We start from the raw sequence: 20,350 nt of genomic DNA, 5'->3' as shown, positions 1-20,350 counted from the left end.
GCAAGTGATAGAAATTTTCTGCCGACTCGGACGTAGGACAATGACAAGAATGCCCTGATGCGGTAAATGGTTTCGGTAAACGGTGGAATTGACATCCCGAAGCCTGCTCGCACTTACATAAAATCTCATACCGAACTGTCAGGTGAGCGGTAACAACAACAAAAATATTGCTGTTTTTCTTTCTCTTACAAAGAACCATCATGTACTTGCTTTTAGTACTCATTAGGGTTGCTCAAAAATTCAAATTACACAACCCATTCTTTAAAGTTAAATATTTGCGATAATTTTCACAAAATAATAAATAGCTAAGAAAGCAAAAAAATTCACTTCCCTTCAACTTCGGCTGGTCTGCGAAAACTAAACAAAGTTTACATTTTTCCACTCAACCAGCAAATAACCGTATACATACCTTTTCGCGTGCTTAATGGCGGCTAGTGGGAACACTTTTAGAAAATGTTTATTTGCTTTTTGGAACTCCGCTCACGTACGCTTGAAAGTTCTACAACAACAATCAAGGGTGGAAATATCAACTTGACGTGAATAAAGTTGCCAAAGGCATGCTAACGTTTTCCCGAAATTGTATCCATTAGCCGACATTACGCACGCAAAAAGGTGGATATACTTTTGACGGCTGATTCTGTTCGATTGAAATTTTCTGTTTAAGATGATGACTCTCTAACTGTGTCTCTACTACCGTTTTCGTTTTTTAACCTGGGTTTGTTCCAATCCGACCACTGAGTAAACAAACATTTTCGGTCCTTTCCTCGTGAAAAATCACGTAAATTTCTCTACGGGGAGCTATACGTGACTTTCAGTTGAACATTATTGGAAAATACAATACCATCTATCTGATTTCCATGTAAATGCATGCATACTAACGCAAACTACGTTGAAATCACGTAAATAGTACGGGAGAAGTATTGTGCTTTGCAGCTGTACCTGGATTAATCCAGATTATTTTCTCTAATGCCAATGTATATGACAAAACAAAACAGCAACATTGCAGTTGTCACTGTTCGAGTTCTTCGCACTCCTTCTCCTCTTGGTGGCGCTTCTTCTCCTTGAAAAGTCGGGTTTGCTGCCTCCGCTTCTGTTTGTATCGCTCCACATTCTGACGGGTGGCTCTACGCAGCATTTGTACCCGCGCTGCGTTCTTCTCAGCCAATATCTGCTGGCATTCCTCGCCAAACCATTCGTTACGTTGATTCGGTGCCACACTGCCTAGGACGTTCTCCGCTACGCTGTTGTAGGGATCGAGCGGGGTGAACAGAGAAAAATATTATGTATTGTGAAAAATTAGAAGCAGCAGCGATAGGGTCGTATACCCTCCGCACCGAGAGAGCGGAGTCGTTACAGAAATGGAAAGAAGAAAGGGAGAAATAAACCAACTCAGTCTTGTGATTGATTGTGCCGCGTAAAGACGTGTTTTATTAAAGTGAAGTTCGCAGTTGAGAAAATGTCCGTTTATTCGCAAAATCACCACAGCTGTTAATGGCTGTTTTCACGGCATTCCAACAGTCCTCAAGAGGGGTTTCATCCAGCTCACCCTCTTCCGGCAGCGCGGTTTCGAGAGATACCGCGTAGTTTTCGGCGACCTCCGGTTGCTTCAGTCGCGCTAGATTATACCGTGGCGGGCGGCGGTATCGTATGTTGTTCACAACAGATAGTTTTTGACGGATCCTCACCATCACTAGGTAGTGATCCGAATCAATGTTAGCGCCCGGAAAGGTTCTGACGTCGATAATGTCTGAAAAGTGCCGACTATCTATCAGAACGTGGTCGATTTGTGATTCTGTCTGGTTGAGTGATCTCCAGGTGTATCGATGGTAGAGGTTATGCTGGAAGAAGGTACTACGTACGGCCATGTTCTTGGAGGCAGCGAAGTCGACAAGACTTAGGCCGTTTTCGTTCGTTTGCGGGTGGGCGCTGAACCGTCCAATCACCGGTTTGAATTCCTTCTCCAGACCAACCTGAGCATTGATAATTTTGACATCATGTCTTGGGCAGCGGTCGTATTCACGCTCCAACTTCGCGTAGAATTCGTCTTTGTCATCATCGGTACTTCCGAGGCGAGGGCTGTGCACGTTAATTATGCTTATATTGAAGAATCGGCCCTTGATTCTTAATCTGCACATTCGGGGGTTGATCGGTCACCACCCGATCACCCGCTTCTGCATCTCGCCCATCACTATAAAAGCTGTGCCCTGCTCGTGTGTATTGCCGCAGCTCTGGTAGATGGTATGACCATCTCAATAGGTACGTACCATCGTTCCTTTCCAGCATACCTCCTGCAGCGCTACGATGTCGAACTTGCGGCTCTTCACTTCTTTAGAAAGCACGTGGGTACTTCCGAGGAAATTTAGAGACCGACAGTTCCATGTTCCTAATTTCCAATCGTTAGTCCGTTTTCGTCGCCTGGGTCTTTGCCGATTGTTCCGATTAGAGTTATTATTATTACTTACGGAGTCCATTGCTTTGGTTTTTTTTAGTGGTTCAGGCTTGCAAAGCCCGAAACCAACCTCACAGTATCGCCGGACGGCCATCCTCCCCTGTCAGCATACGACCTTGGTTTCCACCGGGGTTGGTTACCCGATCTCCACCGAGATTGCTCGTATCTCGGCTGGTACCACGAGGAGGTAGGGGTAGCAGTTGCTAGGTAAGAGGCTGTGAACCACTGTGGGGTCTATTTTATGCCCAGTGCACAAGGCACCGATGGTACGCATTACCAAGCCGTTTACCAGCCGAAAGCTGGATATAACTTTGTCAAATTTTGTGCGACTGAGACGGTAGTGTCAAATGAACCAAAAGTGAGTCAAAATGAACGAACAAGCCCTGAAGGCTCTCTATTTTTTACCCATTACTTTTCAGCAGGGTACCCCGCTAAATCGACCCCGCTATACGTCGAAATGAAAAAGTATACCCGAGACTTGATGATAGTGAAAAACATTATTTATGGCATCCCTGGACGTGTTCTAAATAATGTCAGTTTGACATTTTTTCATTACGTGCTCAATCAAAGGAAAAAAATACAGAGAAAAAGAACGTATGAAAATTATCTGCAACGAGAATAAAATTATTATATTTGCAACTAAGTTACTTTTCTTCGTCGTAAAAGTGAACAGTTTGCAATCTAAAGCAATTCTAGACTTGTGATAATAAATTTTTTCAACCATTGTAATCGGCAAACTGCACCTGCGAGATTCTATTTGAAGTCCTACATAGTGCAATCTTCAACAAAGTAGGGACACCAAATACCATTGCCGAATTTCGGGTTTGTGTATTATCACTTAACCATTGTTAATATGTAATGGCGTTAGTGAGCAGTGATTAAAATGCGTTTTTCTTGGCATAAATATGAACTCACCTCAAATATGATTTTTCGTGAACGATTACAGTTGTGAAAAACTAACGAGAGCTATTGGTAAAGCATTAAAGATTGGCTGACTCATCACCATTCAGAGATCTGCGGTGTAAAACTATGCCAACACCTAGTAATAGTACCAGTAAAACCAGCAGTGGCAGCAGTTGCAGTACCAAAACGAAAGAAATGTTTATCGTCCGTGCTTTGGAGAAGATTCTGGGTGATAAGGACATCAAACGGTCCCATCACTCGCAGCTGAAGCGTGCTTGCGACACGGCTCTCGGTAAGTGTTGTAGCCACGGTACCATGGAGGCAGTATATAACGATTGCAGTGAATATAGTTTCCTGTATAATTGAGACGAAGGATTATTGATTTTTCTCTATCAATTGAGAATGTCTGCGGAACATACTGGACAGCCCTTTCTGCAAGTATGACGTAAAGGAATTGATAGCATTTCTACCATATGTTTTATATCGGGTTTTTAGAAAGTTTAAACATAGTTAACATTGCATTGGAATTTAGAGGAATTGGTAAGCCTCTCTGCTATACGATCAATCTCACAAATGATGTGGCATTTACTCATAAGAAATGTAAATTAGTTGTTTGTCAATAAACACGCTTAAAACAACAAATAGGTATGTGCACGGTTTCCAACACTCGACTCAAACGACAATTTTCAAAGTAGGTATTTTAAATTTTTTCATTGTTTAAAAAAAGTTGAATTTCGACCACGCATTTTGATTACATTATGTGCATCGTTTACTATTACTGCTGAAAGTAAAACTATAGGATTTCATAGTTTTTTTCTCTTTTAAATCACATGAAAATAAATTTTACTTAGACATTCTGAACAGAATTTTATTTTAACGGTTAAAATTCGGAATGTCAGTTCCGCTGCTTTTTCGATTTGTCATTAGCTCATCGTCTTTTTTAGCTGTTCAATGCAAAGTCTTCGACTATTTCGAAATGAATCAAGCTAACTTTACGATTTACAAATTTAGCACCTGTTTTTGTTAAACCGCCTTTTAGCTGTTCAATAAATAGGTAGAATTACCATTATTAACCCATCCCTCCCATGGGTAGGTAGTTTGACGCGTACTTCGGCCAAACGACCTAAAAATTCTTAGTTCCGCATGTAGAATGTTTATAGTTTAAGTTGGATATATGTGTAGTATGTAGTATTGCATAATTTAGCCTTATGTGTAGCATGTGTCTCGTAAAGCGGAATGGAGCGAAATCGAACGGATTTGATTTTAAATTCAATCCGTTTGGGCCGAAGCACCGGGAGGGCTTACTCGGTTCCCTAGATGAATTGCTGGTATGCACAGAAATTTCTCTAGAAAACTGAAACCAAATCCTACCCACCATTCATGAGATTTTGACTTACTCATGAAAATTAAAATGTATCGCTAGTTAGAACGAACGAGTGTTCAAAAATGATGTGATGTCTTTATTTGCGTAATCGAGACATTTTCTATGAGATTGCCATAGAATTTGTGGCTGTTATGCGATTATGGACAGCACAGCACTGAAAAATATACACACACGTACATGTATACATGTGTATGCATGTATGAGTGTGCATGGGTGTATAGGTACGAATGAATATATGTTTGAGTGTTCTATGATGAGTCGGAAATTCTTCTTATACCTATGCTGCCAAATTACAATTATTAATGGGCAGGAAGTTAGAGTCAGTAGCTGTGTTTCCTGTATCAGTTTCCTATGCTATTACTATTATTACTAATATTGCTATCGTTGCTGTTACTGTCACCTCTATTGTATTGTTTTGGATGTAATTATTTTTTTTCTTATTTCCCTCCTTTATTAGAATGATTTGCATGTCTTGTGACTAACCGCGTTAACGGTATTCAACTAACAACATAAAATGATCATGTATGACGCTGTTTGTCTCCCAAGGGCCTTCCTAATGCTGATGAGCCTCTGTCGGAGAGTCCATCAAGTCGAACGGTGGCAACTCACCGGCGGCCTGCTCCTCTCCATTCTTGCGGCTGTCGTCGCGGTCGGACTTAGTGGATCACTCGAAAAGATCTATAGCCTCGATATATATCTTGTTCTGTCCATTGCCCAATGCTGGCAGACTTCAACTGAAATTCCATTTCTAACTAAATCTTTTTAGAGTTAAAACTTCTTCAAGTAAAAACAGGTATTCGATTCTCTGGCTGATTCAAGCGATAGCGAAGGGCTGTCCAAAATCATTTCCACTTCCTAAAATGGGGTCATAGTACATAATATATGGCCGTGGTATGAGGATTTATTTTTCGATTCAATACCATCCTCACAGAATTATCAACGTCGTTAACATCATATTAAGTCTTGCTTTAGTGACAGCTTGCACTTAAGACCTAACACGGCATATATACATATCTCCAAGTGAAGTTCTTTTTGATCCACCTCATCCCTTCTTAGTTACAGAATCATTTCAATTGACCACGGTCTGAAGAGCATACCGACAAATCGGTTGACTACCGCCACAAATATGCAATTAATGCCACCGGGAATAATACGAGCGAGTACCAGTCCCCATTACATCGCATCTGCTCTATTTTTCGGAAGTTCAAGTAGTTTTTCGATAGTTCTGAGCGATAATATTGCTCTTGAATAATATTCCGCACAAAATATTCGAAAATTTACGCCATCAGCTACAATACTGCAAAGATGGTAGATAAAGAGGCGGCTGTGGCTTTTAATGAGCATAGGTTGTGGAACAGCGCTGGGTCAATCGTGATGACATGGGTATTTGGGAGATGAGTAGCGTCCAGCCTAGCGAGTAGTTAGTCGGTAGTAGCATAGGTGATGGACAGACATAGAATTCTCGTGATATTACTAACTTGAAAATTGCAATCAACATGTTGACTAAAAAATTCCTCTTTTCTTTTCTTTTCTTTTCTGCCTGATCTCTATCGCTTCTTCTCACGGCAACAATAATGTTGCCGTGAGGGGAGGCAAGAGACCAGCCACAGATGACCACACTGGTGACAACGATGAAGAGGACGACCGGCGTGGAGCCTGCTTCAGGTTTAATTAAGATTGACTACGAACAAGACGAGGAAACAAACAAAGGAAGGAGAAAACAAGATAAGTACAAGCCATCTTATGCTATATTGACCAAGCACACAATTATATCAAGCCAAGTTCTGTCACTCTTCTTCCGCCCATTAATCCATAATCACCAATACATTATGGAGCTAGCGTAATCCGCACGGATTCTTTTAACATTATCACAACCACCTTATCTCAGCCCTGGACAGACTTGGCTCTAACTGCCCCACCTTGTGCTGCAAACAGAAACAGAAACAGAAACAGAATTACCATTATTAACCCATACTTCATTTTAATTAATTTCAAACATAATTACAGTCAATCAACATAAATTCTATTGAGTTAGCTGCTTTGAAGTCTGCTAATTTGCGGAAACCTGCTTGTTTTTTTTGAAACGGGAGTTCTACAATTGATGAAGGGACCGGACGGTAGGGGAAAGAAATGTAAATTTTTTGTGAAGGAGGGGAAAAAGCGGAGGTGAGGAGGAGGGGGTAGCATTGGAAAAAGGTAGGAGTCAAAACGACACTACTTGTTAAGCTGTACCAATACCCCCCTCCCCCTCTCCTCACCTTTCCGTTCTGTCCCCTCCTCCAAAAAATTTTCACTAACGTCCCTTCATCAATTGTAAAACCACTGTTTTTCAAAAAAAAAAAAATATTAATGTATGTGTATGACCGCATTTCAAGGTCAAGACTAAAAACATGAGATTAGTTATAACCTGTTTATTTCTAATTATTGGCAAATAATAGAACAAGCAAATATTAACTCAAAACTCGATGATACTTTTTCCGATCCACTAAAGATTACTTTTCGGAGTCCCGCAAAGATTTCATTTGGACCAATCATATTGTTATGTTTATTTATTATCTAATATTATTTATTCGTAACACCCAACCTGTTCTGGAGGTATGATGATTGTTTAAAGCTGATAAAGTTCGTCCGCTTCAAAAGTGTTATCCCGTCTCTCGGAACTATGGTTTCCACCGTCAACGAGGGCCAAGTACATGAAATTTTCGAGCTGAAGAACGAAAATTGCCAGGAATAACCATCAGGTAGCAAAATTCAACCGTCCAAAACCCCGATGCAGATACCTGTTTGCGATCGTCTTTCACAACACCGCCGCGGTATTTCGGAGACTTCAAATAAACCGGCCACCGGCACTAGACCTGTTCCAAAAAGAGCCATGCCCGTTCAGAAGCCGGTAGCCTAGCTAAACGCTGCGTGACGACGTGTGCAATCCAAGGAGAAAGCTGCTTTCAAGAAATTCTTGAAATATAGAACTTTGCAACTCCGTAACCACTTTGCCATCTGCCGGTAAACTCGCCTTATAAACGCTTGAGTTGTTCCTGCATCTGGAGCTACCTGAGAAGCGAACAGCGAAAAGACAGCGGCCTTCTCTTGGTCAAGTTTCTGTATAGCGAAAGTGTAAGCAACAAAGAACAGATTTTCCAACTGTTTACGCAGAAATTCTCCAGTGTATTTATTAACGAAATATAGGCAAGAATAGAAGTTTCCGTAACCGTCTAGTGTATTCCGGTACTTATCAACTGTCTGACTCACCTCCATGTCAACGAGCAATGGCCCCGTCTATTCCGCTATACATTGTATCAACGTCCTGGTTACTCTGATGGCCCATCCGTTCAGTCTATCAATCAGTACAGGTATTTTACCAACAGTATGGAAATCGGCATACATGTTTCCTGCTTATAATAAGGAGAATAGGAGAAATGTGAATAACTATCGGGGTATCTCTGCCAGTCCTCGAAAAAAATGACAGCCCTGCATCATGAAAGCGAATATAAAACGCATTCCACGCTCTAATACAATTCAGTCATGAATTGCAGTGCTGAATGATTACTCGTCTAACTTTTCAGTCATTTTTCTTGCTAACCTTGACTGATATTTTAGGTCTCAAAGTTTAGTTTTTCAAACTACCTGCTTTTTAAAATCAACCAAAACCTGGTTGAAGGAAAGTAATTCAAAATGTATGAATGATTCACATTTGATTTCATTCACTATTGTCGAGAATGAATTAATGTAGAGAACAGTACGTCGTAGACGATTAACACGTACGTAAGCTTCGCAGATGAATGTTACTTACATGGACCTATATGTTGCCTTCAATAAATTGAATCATCAAATCGCAGTCGCTAAATTAGATAAGCTCGGAATCGGAGGCTCATTGCTACGACGGTTTAATTCATATCTCCCGAATCGCATTCTAGAAGTATACATTGACAGTTTTATCTCAAGAGCATTCACTGTATACTCTGGAATCCCACAAGGCAGCCATCTTGGAGCTTTGGTCTTCCTCGTCTACTTCTACGATTCTTCAATCTTTTGCCTAAATTTCCGCGACTGTTCGTGCCTGCTGACAATTTTCAGCTGTCTGCAAAAGTAGACAATCCGTCCGATGCCGCTATTCTAAAGGACCAGCTAACGATTTTCGAAATGGTGCTTAGATAACCGCATGCTGCTGAATTCCGACAAATACGAAATTATTACAGTTTCCAGGAAATCAAACCTTCTTGTCTCCGACCACACGCTATCGGACTTGCCTTTACGTTGGGAAAACTGTTTCATGGACTTGAGAATACTGCTCGATTCTAAGCCCGATTTCAAAGAACACAACGCATCTATTGTCGACAAGGCCTGCCGGAAATTGGAATTTGTCTTGTGCATCGCCAAGAACTTCAACGACATCTAGTGTCACAAAGCTCTATACTGTGCATTAGTTCGCTCCAATGTTGAACACTGCGCTCCAGGGTAAAGTCCCTACTACCAAAATAAAGTTGACCGAATAGAGTCAGTGCTTTCGTTTCTCGTTTTGCTCTTCGGAGGTTGCCCTGGAATGATCGCTTTCACCTGCCTTACTACGTCACGATGGGATCAAAGTATTAGCTGTCGCCGATATCGTGACCTCAAGAGTGAATTGCCTATCTAATACAACAGCTTTAGTACGATCACCGATCTTCAACGCCACTTTAATCGTTTTAAATCCAGCTTCGACTTCAACGTTAGCCCCGAGGTAATGAAAACTAAATTCCTAATACTAGCACGTGCATTCTAGGCCAAGTCCTGATTTGCCACCATAACACGGTTCGATAGTAGACGCTAGAATACTTGGTAATGGTTTAGCTCCTTCATCTTCACAGAAGGGGTATCAATATTGTAAGGACGAGGATTGAGAAACGATAACAAACGATCCCGAGGTGGTCGACAGATGGAAGTAGTCCATCATTGATCACCTCAATGGCGTTATTAATCATCTCAATGTGGTAATGACAGTAATGCTCACAAATGATAGTAACCTTTCGTTTTCGTAAACATTACTAGGCGGGCTTTATGAGGCTCACGCAGTGGTCAGATTTTAACACTCCAGCAATTCATTTAGAAATGTCGAAAGCATATCGTGCCTACACATATTTTCGTCAATTTTCAGTTAGCATACAGTGCGGTCAAACTGCAACAGTTATGGCAGATGACGCAAGAGATCTCCCAATAAACTGACACGACTGATCAAAGTTAATCTAGAACAAGTGATGTGTCACTCGAGATCCCTCGGATCGTGCAAAGGGCTGCGGCAAAGTGAGAGTGTAATCTGGCAAGCGGACATTAAGAATTAAGAGGCACGATTTTCAACAAGATTAGCCAATTGCTAGGCTTGGCAGACGACTTATTATAAGCAACTTTCGGACGATGCCGCTGCACGTGCACTTTGCCAATCGAATGAAAGCTGTAGCGAACTGAGGAATAAAATTGGAAAATTGCAAAATGTACAGGTTACGGTAAACCGGCCACGTGGCAGCAATGCCTGACGACAATGCTGTGAAATCTGTTTTGTTCAACGACCTCACCGGCAGTAACAATAGTAGAGTTCAACGCGCTGAATGAATGAATGGCAAGTGTCGAGACTCTCAAGGAATTGGCGAGGAAGTAGCTCGATATCGAATACACTCAAGTACTTTTTTACACGGTTTAGTTTTTTGAGTATTAAGAACGGGGTAACTTAGAGACCATTCATTTATTTCTCAATACATTTGGGAGTAGCTCGACATTCCTCACGTAGATTGTAAATAGTTCCTTAGCTACACCGTTTTCGAGTAATCGAAAAAAATAAACCGTGTAAAAAAAGACTTGAGTGTAAAGCAATGACGAGTTCTTGACATGGCACGTACCACGTTGGTTCTAAGCTGCCAAGGACGTACAAGACGAATCGCAGGAATCCAAAAAAGTTCTGATTAACTCTAATAAATAAAAAAGACTTACCCGTGGAGCATTTCTGGTATTTTTGAGATACACGCGATTTAAAATCCTATGCTGCAACATACTTCGAGCCTTCAGCTGTTTTTCTGCAACCATAGAACAAGTTACTTCTGCTGTTAGAAGCATTCTTAACAAAGTTTTTATTACCGATAACGTTATCGAAACTGCTATCCGAGAACTAGTCGAGCTAGTTATTTCGTGCACTGGGGGTATCTTTAGCCAGCACCGCGGTTGCCGCCTCTTCCAAGCCAGATCATATCCTGTTCTATCCGGAAAGCCTCATCCAGCATCAGGCGCACGTAGTTATCGAATGTTTAGCCAAGGAGGGCACCTTTCTCGCGAATGGTGTATCGTCAATGGTTATGAGTCCGAGTTAGGGAGTGTATTTTGGTGACGATCAAGAAAAACCGAGTATCGATGAAAACGTGGTCGATTTGGCTTGCAGTTCAGGTGGCCTTGTGGATATCTTTGCGGAGAAAAAAAGTGCCTCTTTTTCCGAGCTTTTGCGAGTAGATTTATAGGCATGTTCTCGTTTCGACGATTATATCGAAGTTTGACAGCGCCATACCAGTAATTTTGATTTGGAGTCCACGCACGTTCTGGTAGTAAATCAGCCGAATACACTCAAGTCTTTTTTTACACGGTTTATTTTTACAATTTTTGAATTAACACGGTTTTTTTTAACGATTTTTGAATTAACATGTTTTTTATGGCGATTATTAAATTAACGCGGTTTTTTTACATCATTTTTCGAATTAACGCGGTATTTTTCAGCGATTTTCAAAATTCGAGCGGTTTTTTCGATGATTTTGAATTAACACGGTTTTTTACGTCGATCTTCGAATGAACACGGTTTATTTTATGACGATTGTTGAATTAACGCGGTTTATTTTTACAACATTTTTCAAATTAGCGCGGTTTTTTAAACGGTTTTATTTTACACGCCGCGTATCTCCTGTGTAAAAAAAGACTTGAGTGTATTATTAAATTATTGAATAATATTAATAAATCTTAATGAACCTCAGCTTGTCAGCATTTGTATCATCTTTCTATCAACAGAATATCTATTAATTTTCTGTTTTCCCCATGTCATTATAACATTTCTCCAATCGGTTTCCCTTTGCAGAGGACATCAGAGAGGAACTGAAGGAAGCCGGCCAGAGCGAACACAATGGTGAAGTTCCGGTTCCGTCGGCTGCGTTGCCGTTGCCGAAAAACGACTCGGCAAATATCATCAACGCCGAGAAGTACTTTCTACCGTTCGAGTTGGCCTGCCAGAGCAAAACACCCCGCATTGTGGTAACGGCACTAGATTGCTTGCAAAAACTTATTGCCTACGGTCATCTTACTGGCAACATTCCGGATTCGGCGAATCCGGGCAAGTTTTTAATCGATCGTATCGTGACGACGATCTGCAACTGCTTCATGGGACCGCAAACAGATGAGGGCGTACAGCTGCAGATCATTAAGGCATTACTTACGGTTGTAACCTCCCAGTATGTTGAGGTTCATGAGGGTACAGTGCTGCAGGGAGTACGGACTTGCTACGACATTTATCTTTCTAGCAAAAATCTGATCAATCAAACTACTGCAAGAGCCACTTTGACGCAGATGTTGAATGTAATTTTCACCCGAATGGAAAATCAAGCTTATGAATACTTAGCTAACGGTAGCATGGTATCCGCCTCAGCTGCAGTGTCGCCAGCTGCACCTGCGGGGTCGGAAGAAGTACCGGCGACAGAGGAAAAACACCCAGATTACGACATGGTGCGTTCAATTGTGGAAGAGATCGTAGACAATGTGATTGCCGCTGCGGCAGAAGAAACTGGTAAAACTGTTCCAGTGAACATGGAAGGCGATGTGGTTGAAACGAGTAGCATTGGAGGAATCTCCAATGGAGGTACGGATAGTACCTCTATGGCAAGAGTACCGTCGCAGGAAAGCATGGAAGTAACCAGTGAGAATGATAGTATCGTAACAGCCAAATTCACACACATTCTACAAAAGGATGCTTTTCTGGTATTTCGAGCATTGTGCAAACTTTCGATGAAACCCCTGCCCGAAGGACATCCGGACCCGAAATCGCATGAACTGCGATCAAAAATCCTATCGTTACATTTGCTACTATCAATCCTGCAGAATGCCGGGCCGGTGTTCCGCTCGAATGAGATGTTTATTATGGCCATCAAGCAGTACTTGTGCGTTGCTCTTTCTAAAAACGGCGGCAGTTCGGTTCCAGAAGTATTTGAACTATCCTTGTCGATTTTTGTTGCTCTGCTGTCCAACTTCAAAACACATCTGAAAAAGCAAATCGAAGTCTTCTTCAAGGAGATTTTTCTTAACATCTTGGAAGCATCCAGTTCATCCTTTGAGCACAAATGGATGGTCATTCAAGCTCTAACTCGAATCTGTGCCGACGCCCAAAGTGTTGTGGATATTTATGTAAACTATGATTGCGATTTCTCTGCTGCCAATCTGTTCGAACGTCTCGTTAATGATCTATCCAAAATAGCTCAAGGTCGGCAAGCACTGGAACTGGGAACTTCAGTAAATCAGGAAAAATCAATGCGTATCCGAGGCTTGGAATGTCTGGTTTCGATTCTCAAGTGTATGGTAGAATGGAGTAAAGATTTGTATGTAAATCCGAATTCGCAAACTTCTTTGGGAGATCCACCACCACCGACTTCATCGTCGGCCGTACCGGTTAAAAATTCAGACGATGGGCCAGATCCCTTTAAATCTCACGGAGGATCAAGCTTGAGTATCAATTCAGTTGGCAGTACGAACACATCAGGTGGAAATCGAGAAGTCTTGGATCTTCCGGAGGAACTGGAAGAACGGAAGCAACGAAAAGAGGTGATGGAAACTGGAATCGAAATGTTCCACAGAAAACCGAAAAAGGGAATACAGTTCTTGCAGGAACGAGGTTTGCTAGGAGTAACAGTAGAAGACGTTGCCAAATGGTTACACGAAGAGGAACGATTAGATAAAACACAGGTTGGCGACTATTTGGGAGAAAATGACGAACAAAGCAAGGCTGTGATGTGCGCCTATATCGATGCCATGAACTTCGCCGATTTGGATATCGTGGCAGCATTGCGATACTTTTTGGAAGGTTTCCGTCTTCCGGGTGAGGCGCAAAAGATTGATCGTCTGATGGAGAAATTCGCTAGTAGATATTGCGACTGTAATCCAAACAACACATTGTTCGCTTCGGCCGACACCGTGTATGTACTGGCTTTTTCGGTAATCATGCTAACAACGGATCTACATTCGCCACAGGTGAAACATAAGATGACTAAAGAGCAGTATATCAAGTTGAATCGCGGTATAAGTGATAACAAAGATCTACCGGAAGAGTATCTCTCTCAGATCTACGATGAAATATCCGGACATGAAATCAAAATGAAGAACACGGTGGCCAGTAAGCCTGGTAAACAGATTATCGTAAACGAAAAGAAGCGGAAGCTATTATGGAACGTCGAAATGGAAGCACTATCGACGACAGCAAAGAATCTTATGGAATCTGTTTCGCACGTGAAGGCTCCATTCACCTCTGCCAAACATCTAGAACACGTTAGACCTATGTTCAAAATGGCTTGGACGTCGTTTTTGGCGGCATTTTCCGTTGGTTTGCAGGACTGTGATGACCCTGAAATAGCCAGCCTCTGCTTGGATGGAATCCGTTGTGCTGTGCGGATCGCCTGCATCTTCCATATGACTCTGGAGCGTGATGCTTACGTGCAGGCACTTGCTCGCTTCACTTTACTGACCGCAAACTCCCCGATTAATGAGATGAAGGCTAAGAATATCGATACAATAAAGACACTAATTATGGTTGCACATACCGATGGGAATTATCTGGGTTCAAGCTGGTTGGACATTGTAAAATGTATTTCTCACCTAGAACTAGCTCAGCTAATCGGTACCGGTGTAAGACCGGAATTCCTTTCTGGGCCTGCATCGCATCGTGATACATTGGATCCATCAGCAAAGGAACACATCGGGGAGACCAGCTCGCAGAGCATCGTTGTCGCTGTGGATCGAATTTTTACCGGATCGATTCGGCTGGACGGTGACGCAATTGTAGATTTTGTCAAGGCTTTGTGCCAAGTATCACTAGATGAGCTCACCCGACCGCAGCCACGAATGTTCTCACTGCAGAAGATTGTGGAAATTTCTTACTACAATATGGGCCGTATTCGTCTGCAATGGTCTCGAATCTGGCAGATTTTGGGAGAACACTTCAACGCCGTCGGATGCAACAGTAACGAAGAAATAGCGTTCTTTGCATTGGATTCACTGCGCCAACTTTCGATGAAATTCATCGAAAAGGGAGAGTTTACAAATTTCCGTTTCCAGAAAGATTTCCTGCGACCATTCGAGCATATTATGAAGAAGAACTGTTCACCGGCCATTCGCGATATGGTAGTGCGTTGTGTAGCTCAGATGGTCAACTCTCAAGCTCACAACATAAAGTCTGGATGGAAGAACATCTTTTCGGTGTTCCATTTAGCGGCCGGAGACCACGATGAAGCGATTGTAGAGCTAGCTTTCTTAACGACGGGAAAAATCATTACAGATTTGTACCAATCACAATTCCCAATTATGATAGATTCGTTCCAGGACGCAGTTAAGTGTTTGTCGGAGTTTGCCTGCAATGCCAAATTTCCTGATACCAGCATGGAAGCTATACGACTCGTGAGAACTTGTGCTCTTTGTGTGAACGATGCGCCTAATTTATTCGCTGAGCACGCTGGTATGGAAAATGACATTTCCGTCTCGGAAGAAGATCGTGTGTGGGTTCGAGGTTGGTTTCCAATGCTCTTCTCGTTGTCTTGCGTTGTCAATCGCTGTAAACTGGATGTCCGGACGCGAGGTCTTACCGTGCTTTTTGAGATTGTCAAAACTCATGGCGATGCCTTTAAGCCAAATTGGTGGCGGGATTTGTTCAACATCCTGTTTCGGATTTTTGATAACATGAAATTGCCCGAACATCATACGGAGAAGGCCGAGTGGATGACAACTACCTGTAATCATGCCTTGTACGCCATCATCGACGTATTCACGCAGTATTTCGACATTCTCGGTCCGATGCTGCTGGCCGATTTGTACTGTCAGTTGCATTGGTGCGTTCAACAAAATAATGAACAGCTGGCCCGGTCTGGAACAAATTGTCTGGAGAATTTGGTTATTTCGAACGGATTAAAATTCAATGAGGAAACTTGGGATAAAACATGCCAGTGCATGTTGGACATTTTCAATAGCACACTTCCTAATGAGCTGCTCTACTGGAAGCCTGATCCGAACCCTCAAAATTATCAGAACACGTCATATTCTGTACAGCAGAACGGGGACATCCCCCGTCATGGCATATTGAAACGTTCCCCTTCGCAACATTCTGTTTATAGTCAATCGGAGCTGCAGGATCACCCTTCGAAAGTAACAGATTTTAATCAAACTTCCGTCCTGTTCTCTAATCTGTTAATCAAATGTGTAGTACAGTTAGAGTTGATACAGACGATTGACAACATAATATTCTTTCCCGCTACATCCCGGAAAGAGGATGCAGAAACGCTTGCCCAGGCGGCCGCCGAATTGTCTTACAGCTCTGGAACCACTATTGGCAGCAGTTCTACACTCAACCAGTCGCTTTCAACTGAAGAATGCCAACGGGAAGAGCAAGGAATGTACAGCTACCTGAATACGCCCCATTTGTTGCAGCTAATCGACTGTTTGCTGCAAAGCCACCGGTTTGCGAAGAAGTTCAATTCCAACCACGATCAGCGCAATGTACTCTGGAAGGCTGGATTCAAGGGTTCACTGAAGCCGAATTTGCTGAAGCAGGAAACTCAGTCGCTGGCTTGCGTGCTGCGAATACTATTCAAGATGTACAGTGATGAGAGCCGACGGCGGGACTGGCAGGACATTGAAAAACGCTTGATAGCCGTGTGTACGGAAGCGTTCGACTACTTTCTGTCGTTGCAAAGTGAACCGCATCGTGATGCGTGGACATCGTTGCTGCTGTTGGTACTGACTCGATTGCTGAAGATGCCGGATTCGAGGGTAAGTGTAGTTTCACAACGAATTTGTAGCTACTACCTTTTTTTAATAATGGCCTTAATTTTTATATCCTCACCAGTTCGCTGCACACATCTCCAGCTATTACGTGCTTATGTGCGATTTAATGTGCTTCGATTTGAAACCGGAACTGCGAACGGTGCTGCGGCGAGTATTCCTACGTATCAGCCCCGTCTTCGGTATCTCCGGCCCGGGCAGCAGCACAGCTACCTAGTATCAGCGAATAAGTGGTGCGCCTGTGCGGACTTTTCCACCGGCTACACATAGCCAACGCTATTGGGAGCGAGAACTTCAGCGACCCTATCCCCGGGTTCATCAGCATCAGCTTTTGTCAGCCTTCCATGGCCGACGAAATTCTGTGAAAAGAGACTGGGTCAATAATAGTTCTAATGTTTGTAATAGTTGTCATTATCAGTTTAACACAAGTACGACCGTTGTTGGAAAACGGGAAGATAGAAGGCACCTCTGCTCAGATGTTGATTGTGCTTATCAGCAACAGTAGCGATGAAAAAATATACCTTTAAAAATATGGTTGTAGTCATTTCGTACTGGGATTTTCACTATTTTTTTTGTAATTGTTGTGCATATGTTAATTTTACCTTAAAAGGCTTTTATTTAATATTAGATTATTAAAAACTTTGAATGTGAGGCTGCTGTGAGCAAATCGGCAACTCGATCCCAATTGCTGTACGATGTGTCGCTTTTAATAAAGCTAAAAAATTCTTTTCAGTGGACCATTTTCGTTTGAAACAATAATAAAGCTGAGTTGGGTTTAACTCCAGCCCGTTGTGTTATTTTCTATGTTCTGTAGGAAAAGTTTCTAGTTTTTACTTCTTTCGACTAAGTCAATAAACCTGAACCGGCAAAAAACAAATCAAAGTTAAATTCGTACTAAACACTATTTGTTTTGCTGTAATAAATCCTGTTGTTTCACAAACACTGCTGTAGTCACATGTGTCCAATAGTAGGTACTAGCGATTGATTTCAAACTTACACAGGTCGTTGAATAGTATTTAGTAGATTAGCTGAAAAATCTATTACTAAAAGACCTACTGAACTGATCAAATCTGATCTGTAGTATCAATAAATAAAGAAAATGAGAAAGAAACATAGGGTAGTTGCTTCATACATAGGTACTGCTGAAATAGTAACAGCAAAAGAAGATGAAAAGTGCTGAAGTAATTCGGTAGGTCATAATGAAGTTTTCTTATATGCCCTATAGACTCTAGATAATAAAAACCAACACAGATTCAAACACTATTCATACAAGATAAAGTAGATGCAATAGAGTAATAATGATGATTATTATTACTAATAAAATACCATATTTATAGTCAGGATGTGTTACTGATAGAGAAGACAGATAAGCTAACATGTAACAGACGTATGAGAAAACTGCACCGTTAGCCAGAGTTTATCCCTTTATTTTTCAGTTTGTTTGGTAAAAACAGCAAAAAGACAAAATGAGTCGATCACCTTAACATACAATTGAAAAAGTATGTAGGAAAATCTAAAACTTTTTTGCTATGAAGCACACAATGGCGATTATACAGTATATTATACATTTACATGCATATTAGATATCATGAAATAAAAAGCTGGCAAAAATAATGGGAAGTTTTAATGTCTGCCGTATCACTACGTCACCGGGAATTATTTATACAGCTAGGTGGAAGTGTGCTTTACTTACTTTCACGACAAAACACCGATTTTCGATCCAATACCGAATTCAGCTCACACCTCCTGGCTACTTGGTTTTGTACTGCTACTCACCGTGTCTCTGACATACGTCACGCTGGTATCCACGCCAATAGAAAAAAAAACAAATCCAGGATCTGTACGTAGTCGAACAATAATATTTGCTCATCCGGCATTCTCATTGCACGTGCAGCGCACTGTATAGCTTTCCATGTTTTATTTGCCTGACTATGCACAGTCTTGTACGCCACGAAGGCAAGGGTAACTGTTAAAACGCCATGTATTCGAGACAAGAAAGTCTGAATCAACTGTCGAGCTGACGAGGGAGAAAGGCCACCGCCAAAGGAGATATCCGTTTATTGTATGACATTGCTCACCACCTTAGTGGTGTAAGAACCAATGTGAAAATACCGTACGAGGACAGAGCTGGTTAGTTACTAACGAATCGTACAGACTTATTTTACTATCCGAGGCTCCAGTATCACAGATGCGCTATACAGCGCACCACGTGCGACGTAGTTGCGACACACAGAACAAGAATAAAACCGAATGTCGCGAGTCGATTATTACGGTTTTCAACTGCAACAATAATATGTCGCAACAATTGTCTCAACCCTAAAGTTCCGTCTTTAGCTGAAGTTGAAACAGCAATCGAAGCAGGTATGAAATATTGGAATCCCGCAGAGCACTAGCGTTATTTGCGTTACTTTTATCTTATATATAAAATAGATTTCCTTATGGACTTCGCAGTCAGCTGTTAGAGTACAAGACAATCGCGGGGCTATTCTACGATCCTTACTTACTTACTTACTTAATTGGCCTAACGTCTTATGACAAGGCCTGCGCTCCTGCGCATTATAATTTCTCCAGCTGTTTCAGTCCATGGCAACTGATCTCCAGTTCCGCGGGCACCCAGTGCTCGCCAGATCTCGCTCCACCTGGTCTTGCCACCTCGCTCGCTGTGCCCCTCTTCGTCTTGTTCCTACCGGATTTGGTGCGAAAACCATTTTTGCAAGATAGTTGTCCGGCATTCTAGCAACATGTCCTGCCCAACGTATCCGTCCAGCTTTAACCACTTTCTGAATACTAAACCTTTGCACGGTGCCTAACCTCAACTCTGGTTTGACGTTTTTGTGTGTTTTGTTTTGATTCCCTTTATAACCTAATTTTATTGCTAGTGGGTTTATTATTTGTAATTCGTACCACTTGTTTGCGGAAACCGGAAATGTCCGACTTTTCCGAAGTAGAAAAACGATAGCAGTTCTGCACAACATATATTTTTGCCATTTTTGCAGTTTTTTGCTTCTGGGTCTTGCGAATAAGTAATCAAAACAAACCCCACAACACTGTCAAACCTGGTTTGAAAAAAAAACGCACTGACATCTGCGTGCAATGCTTTCTTGGTTAGCCGTAGAGACGCGCGAGCTCGTGGTTCATTTTTCGCCTCCATACACCGTTCTCTTGCACTCCGCCAAAGATAATTCTTAGCATCCGCCGTTCGAAAACTCCGAGTGCTCGTAGGTCCTCTTCCAGCAGTGTCCACGTTTCGTGCCCGTAGAGGACAACCGGTCTAATTAGCGTTTTGTACAGTGTGCACTTTGTACGGGGGCTCAAATTGTTTGACCTCAGGTGTTTGTGGAGTCCGTAGTAGGCCCGACTTCCGCCGAAAATACGTCTTTTAATCTCACGGATGGTATTGTCGTCCTCAGTTGCCAGTGAGCCAAGGAATACGAACTCGTCGACTACCTCGAACTCATCCCCGTCGATTACCACGGTACTGCGCAAGCGGGCCCCGTCGCACTCGGTCCCGCCCGCCAGCATATACATCGTTTTAGAGGTATTTATCTTCAATCCAATCTTCTCTGCTTCGCGTTTTAGTC

The 20,350-nt window shown here is 42.1% G+C and overlaps 1 protein-coding gene across 1 annotated transcript; it reads left to right on the top strand.

The window, feature by feature from the left end:
• Positions 1–3,068: 3,068 nt before the first annotated feature.
• LOC128741551 (brefeldin A-inhibited guanine nucleotide-exchange protein 1) lies at positions 3,069–18,383 on the top strand. Its single transcript, XM_053837457.1, has 3 exons — positions 3,069–3,644; positions 11,818–16,757; positions 16,834–18,383. Exons 1-3 carry the CDS (start codon positions 3,479–3,481, stop codon positions 16,984–16,986), a joined length of 5,259 nt encoding a protein of 1,752 aa, XP_053693432.1. The 5' UTR covers positions 3,069–3,478; the 3' UTR covers positions 16,987–18,383.
• The last annotated feature ends 1,967 nt before the right edge of the window (positions 18,384–20,350 follow it).

Source organism: Sabethes cyaneus, chromosome 3, assembly GCF_943734655.1.
Source record: "Sabethes cyaneus chromosome 3, idSabCyanKW18_F2, whole genome shotgun sequence".
In the NCBI taxonomy this organism is placed as follows: domain Eukaryota; kingdom Metazoa; phylum Arthropoda; class Insecta; order Diptera; family Culicidae; genus Sabethes; species Sabethes cyaneus.
Note: the sequence above shows the minus strand (reverse complement) of the source record. Positions and strands in the feature narration are given on the sequence as shown.

Bases quoted from the DNA above. Each gene is read 5' to 3' on its own strand.
- LOC128741551 (XM_053837457.1), top strand. From the start codon at position 3,479: ATGCCAACACCTAGTAATAGTACCAGTAAAACCAGCAGTGGCAGCAGT. The intron at 3,645-11,817 runs GTAAGTGTTGTA...TTCCCTTTGCAG, and splicing joins TGCTTGCGACACGGCTCTCG to AGGACATCAGAGAGGAACTG. The intron at 16,758-16,833 runs GTAAGTGTAGTT...TATCCTCACCAG, and splicing joins TGAAGATGCCGGATTCGAGG to TTCGCTGCACACATCTCCAG.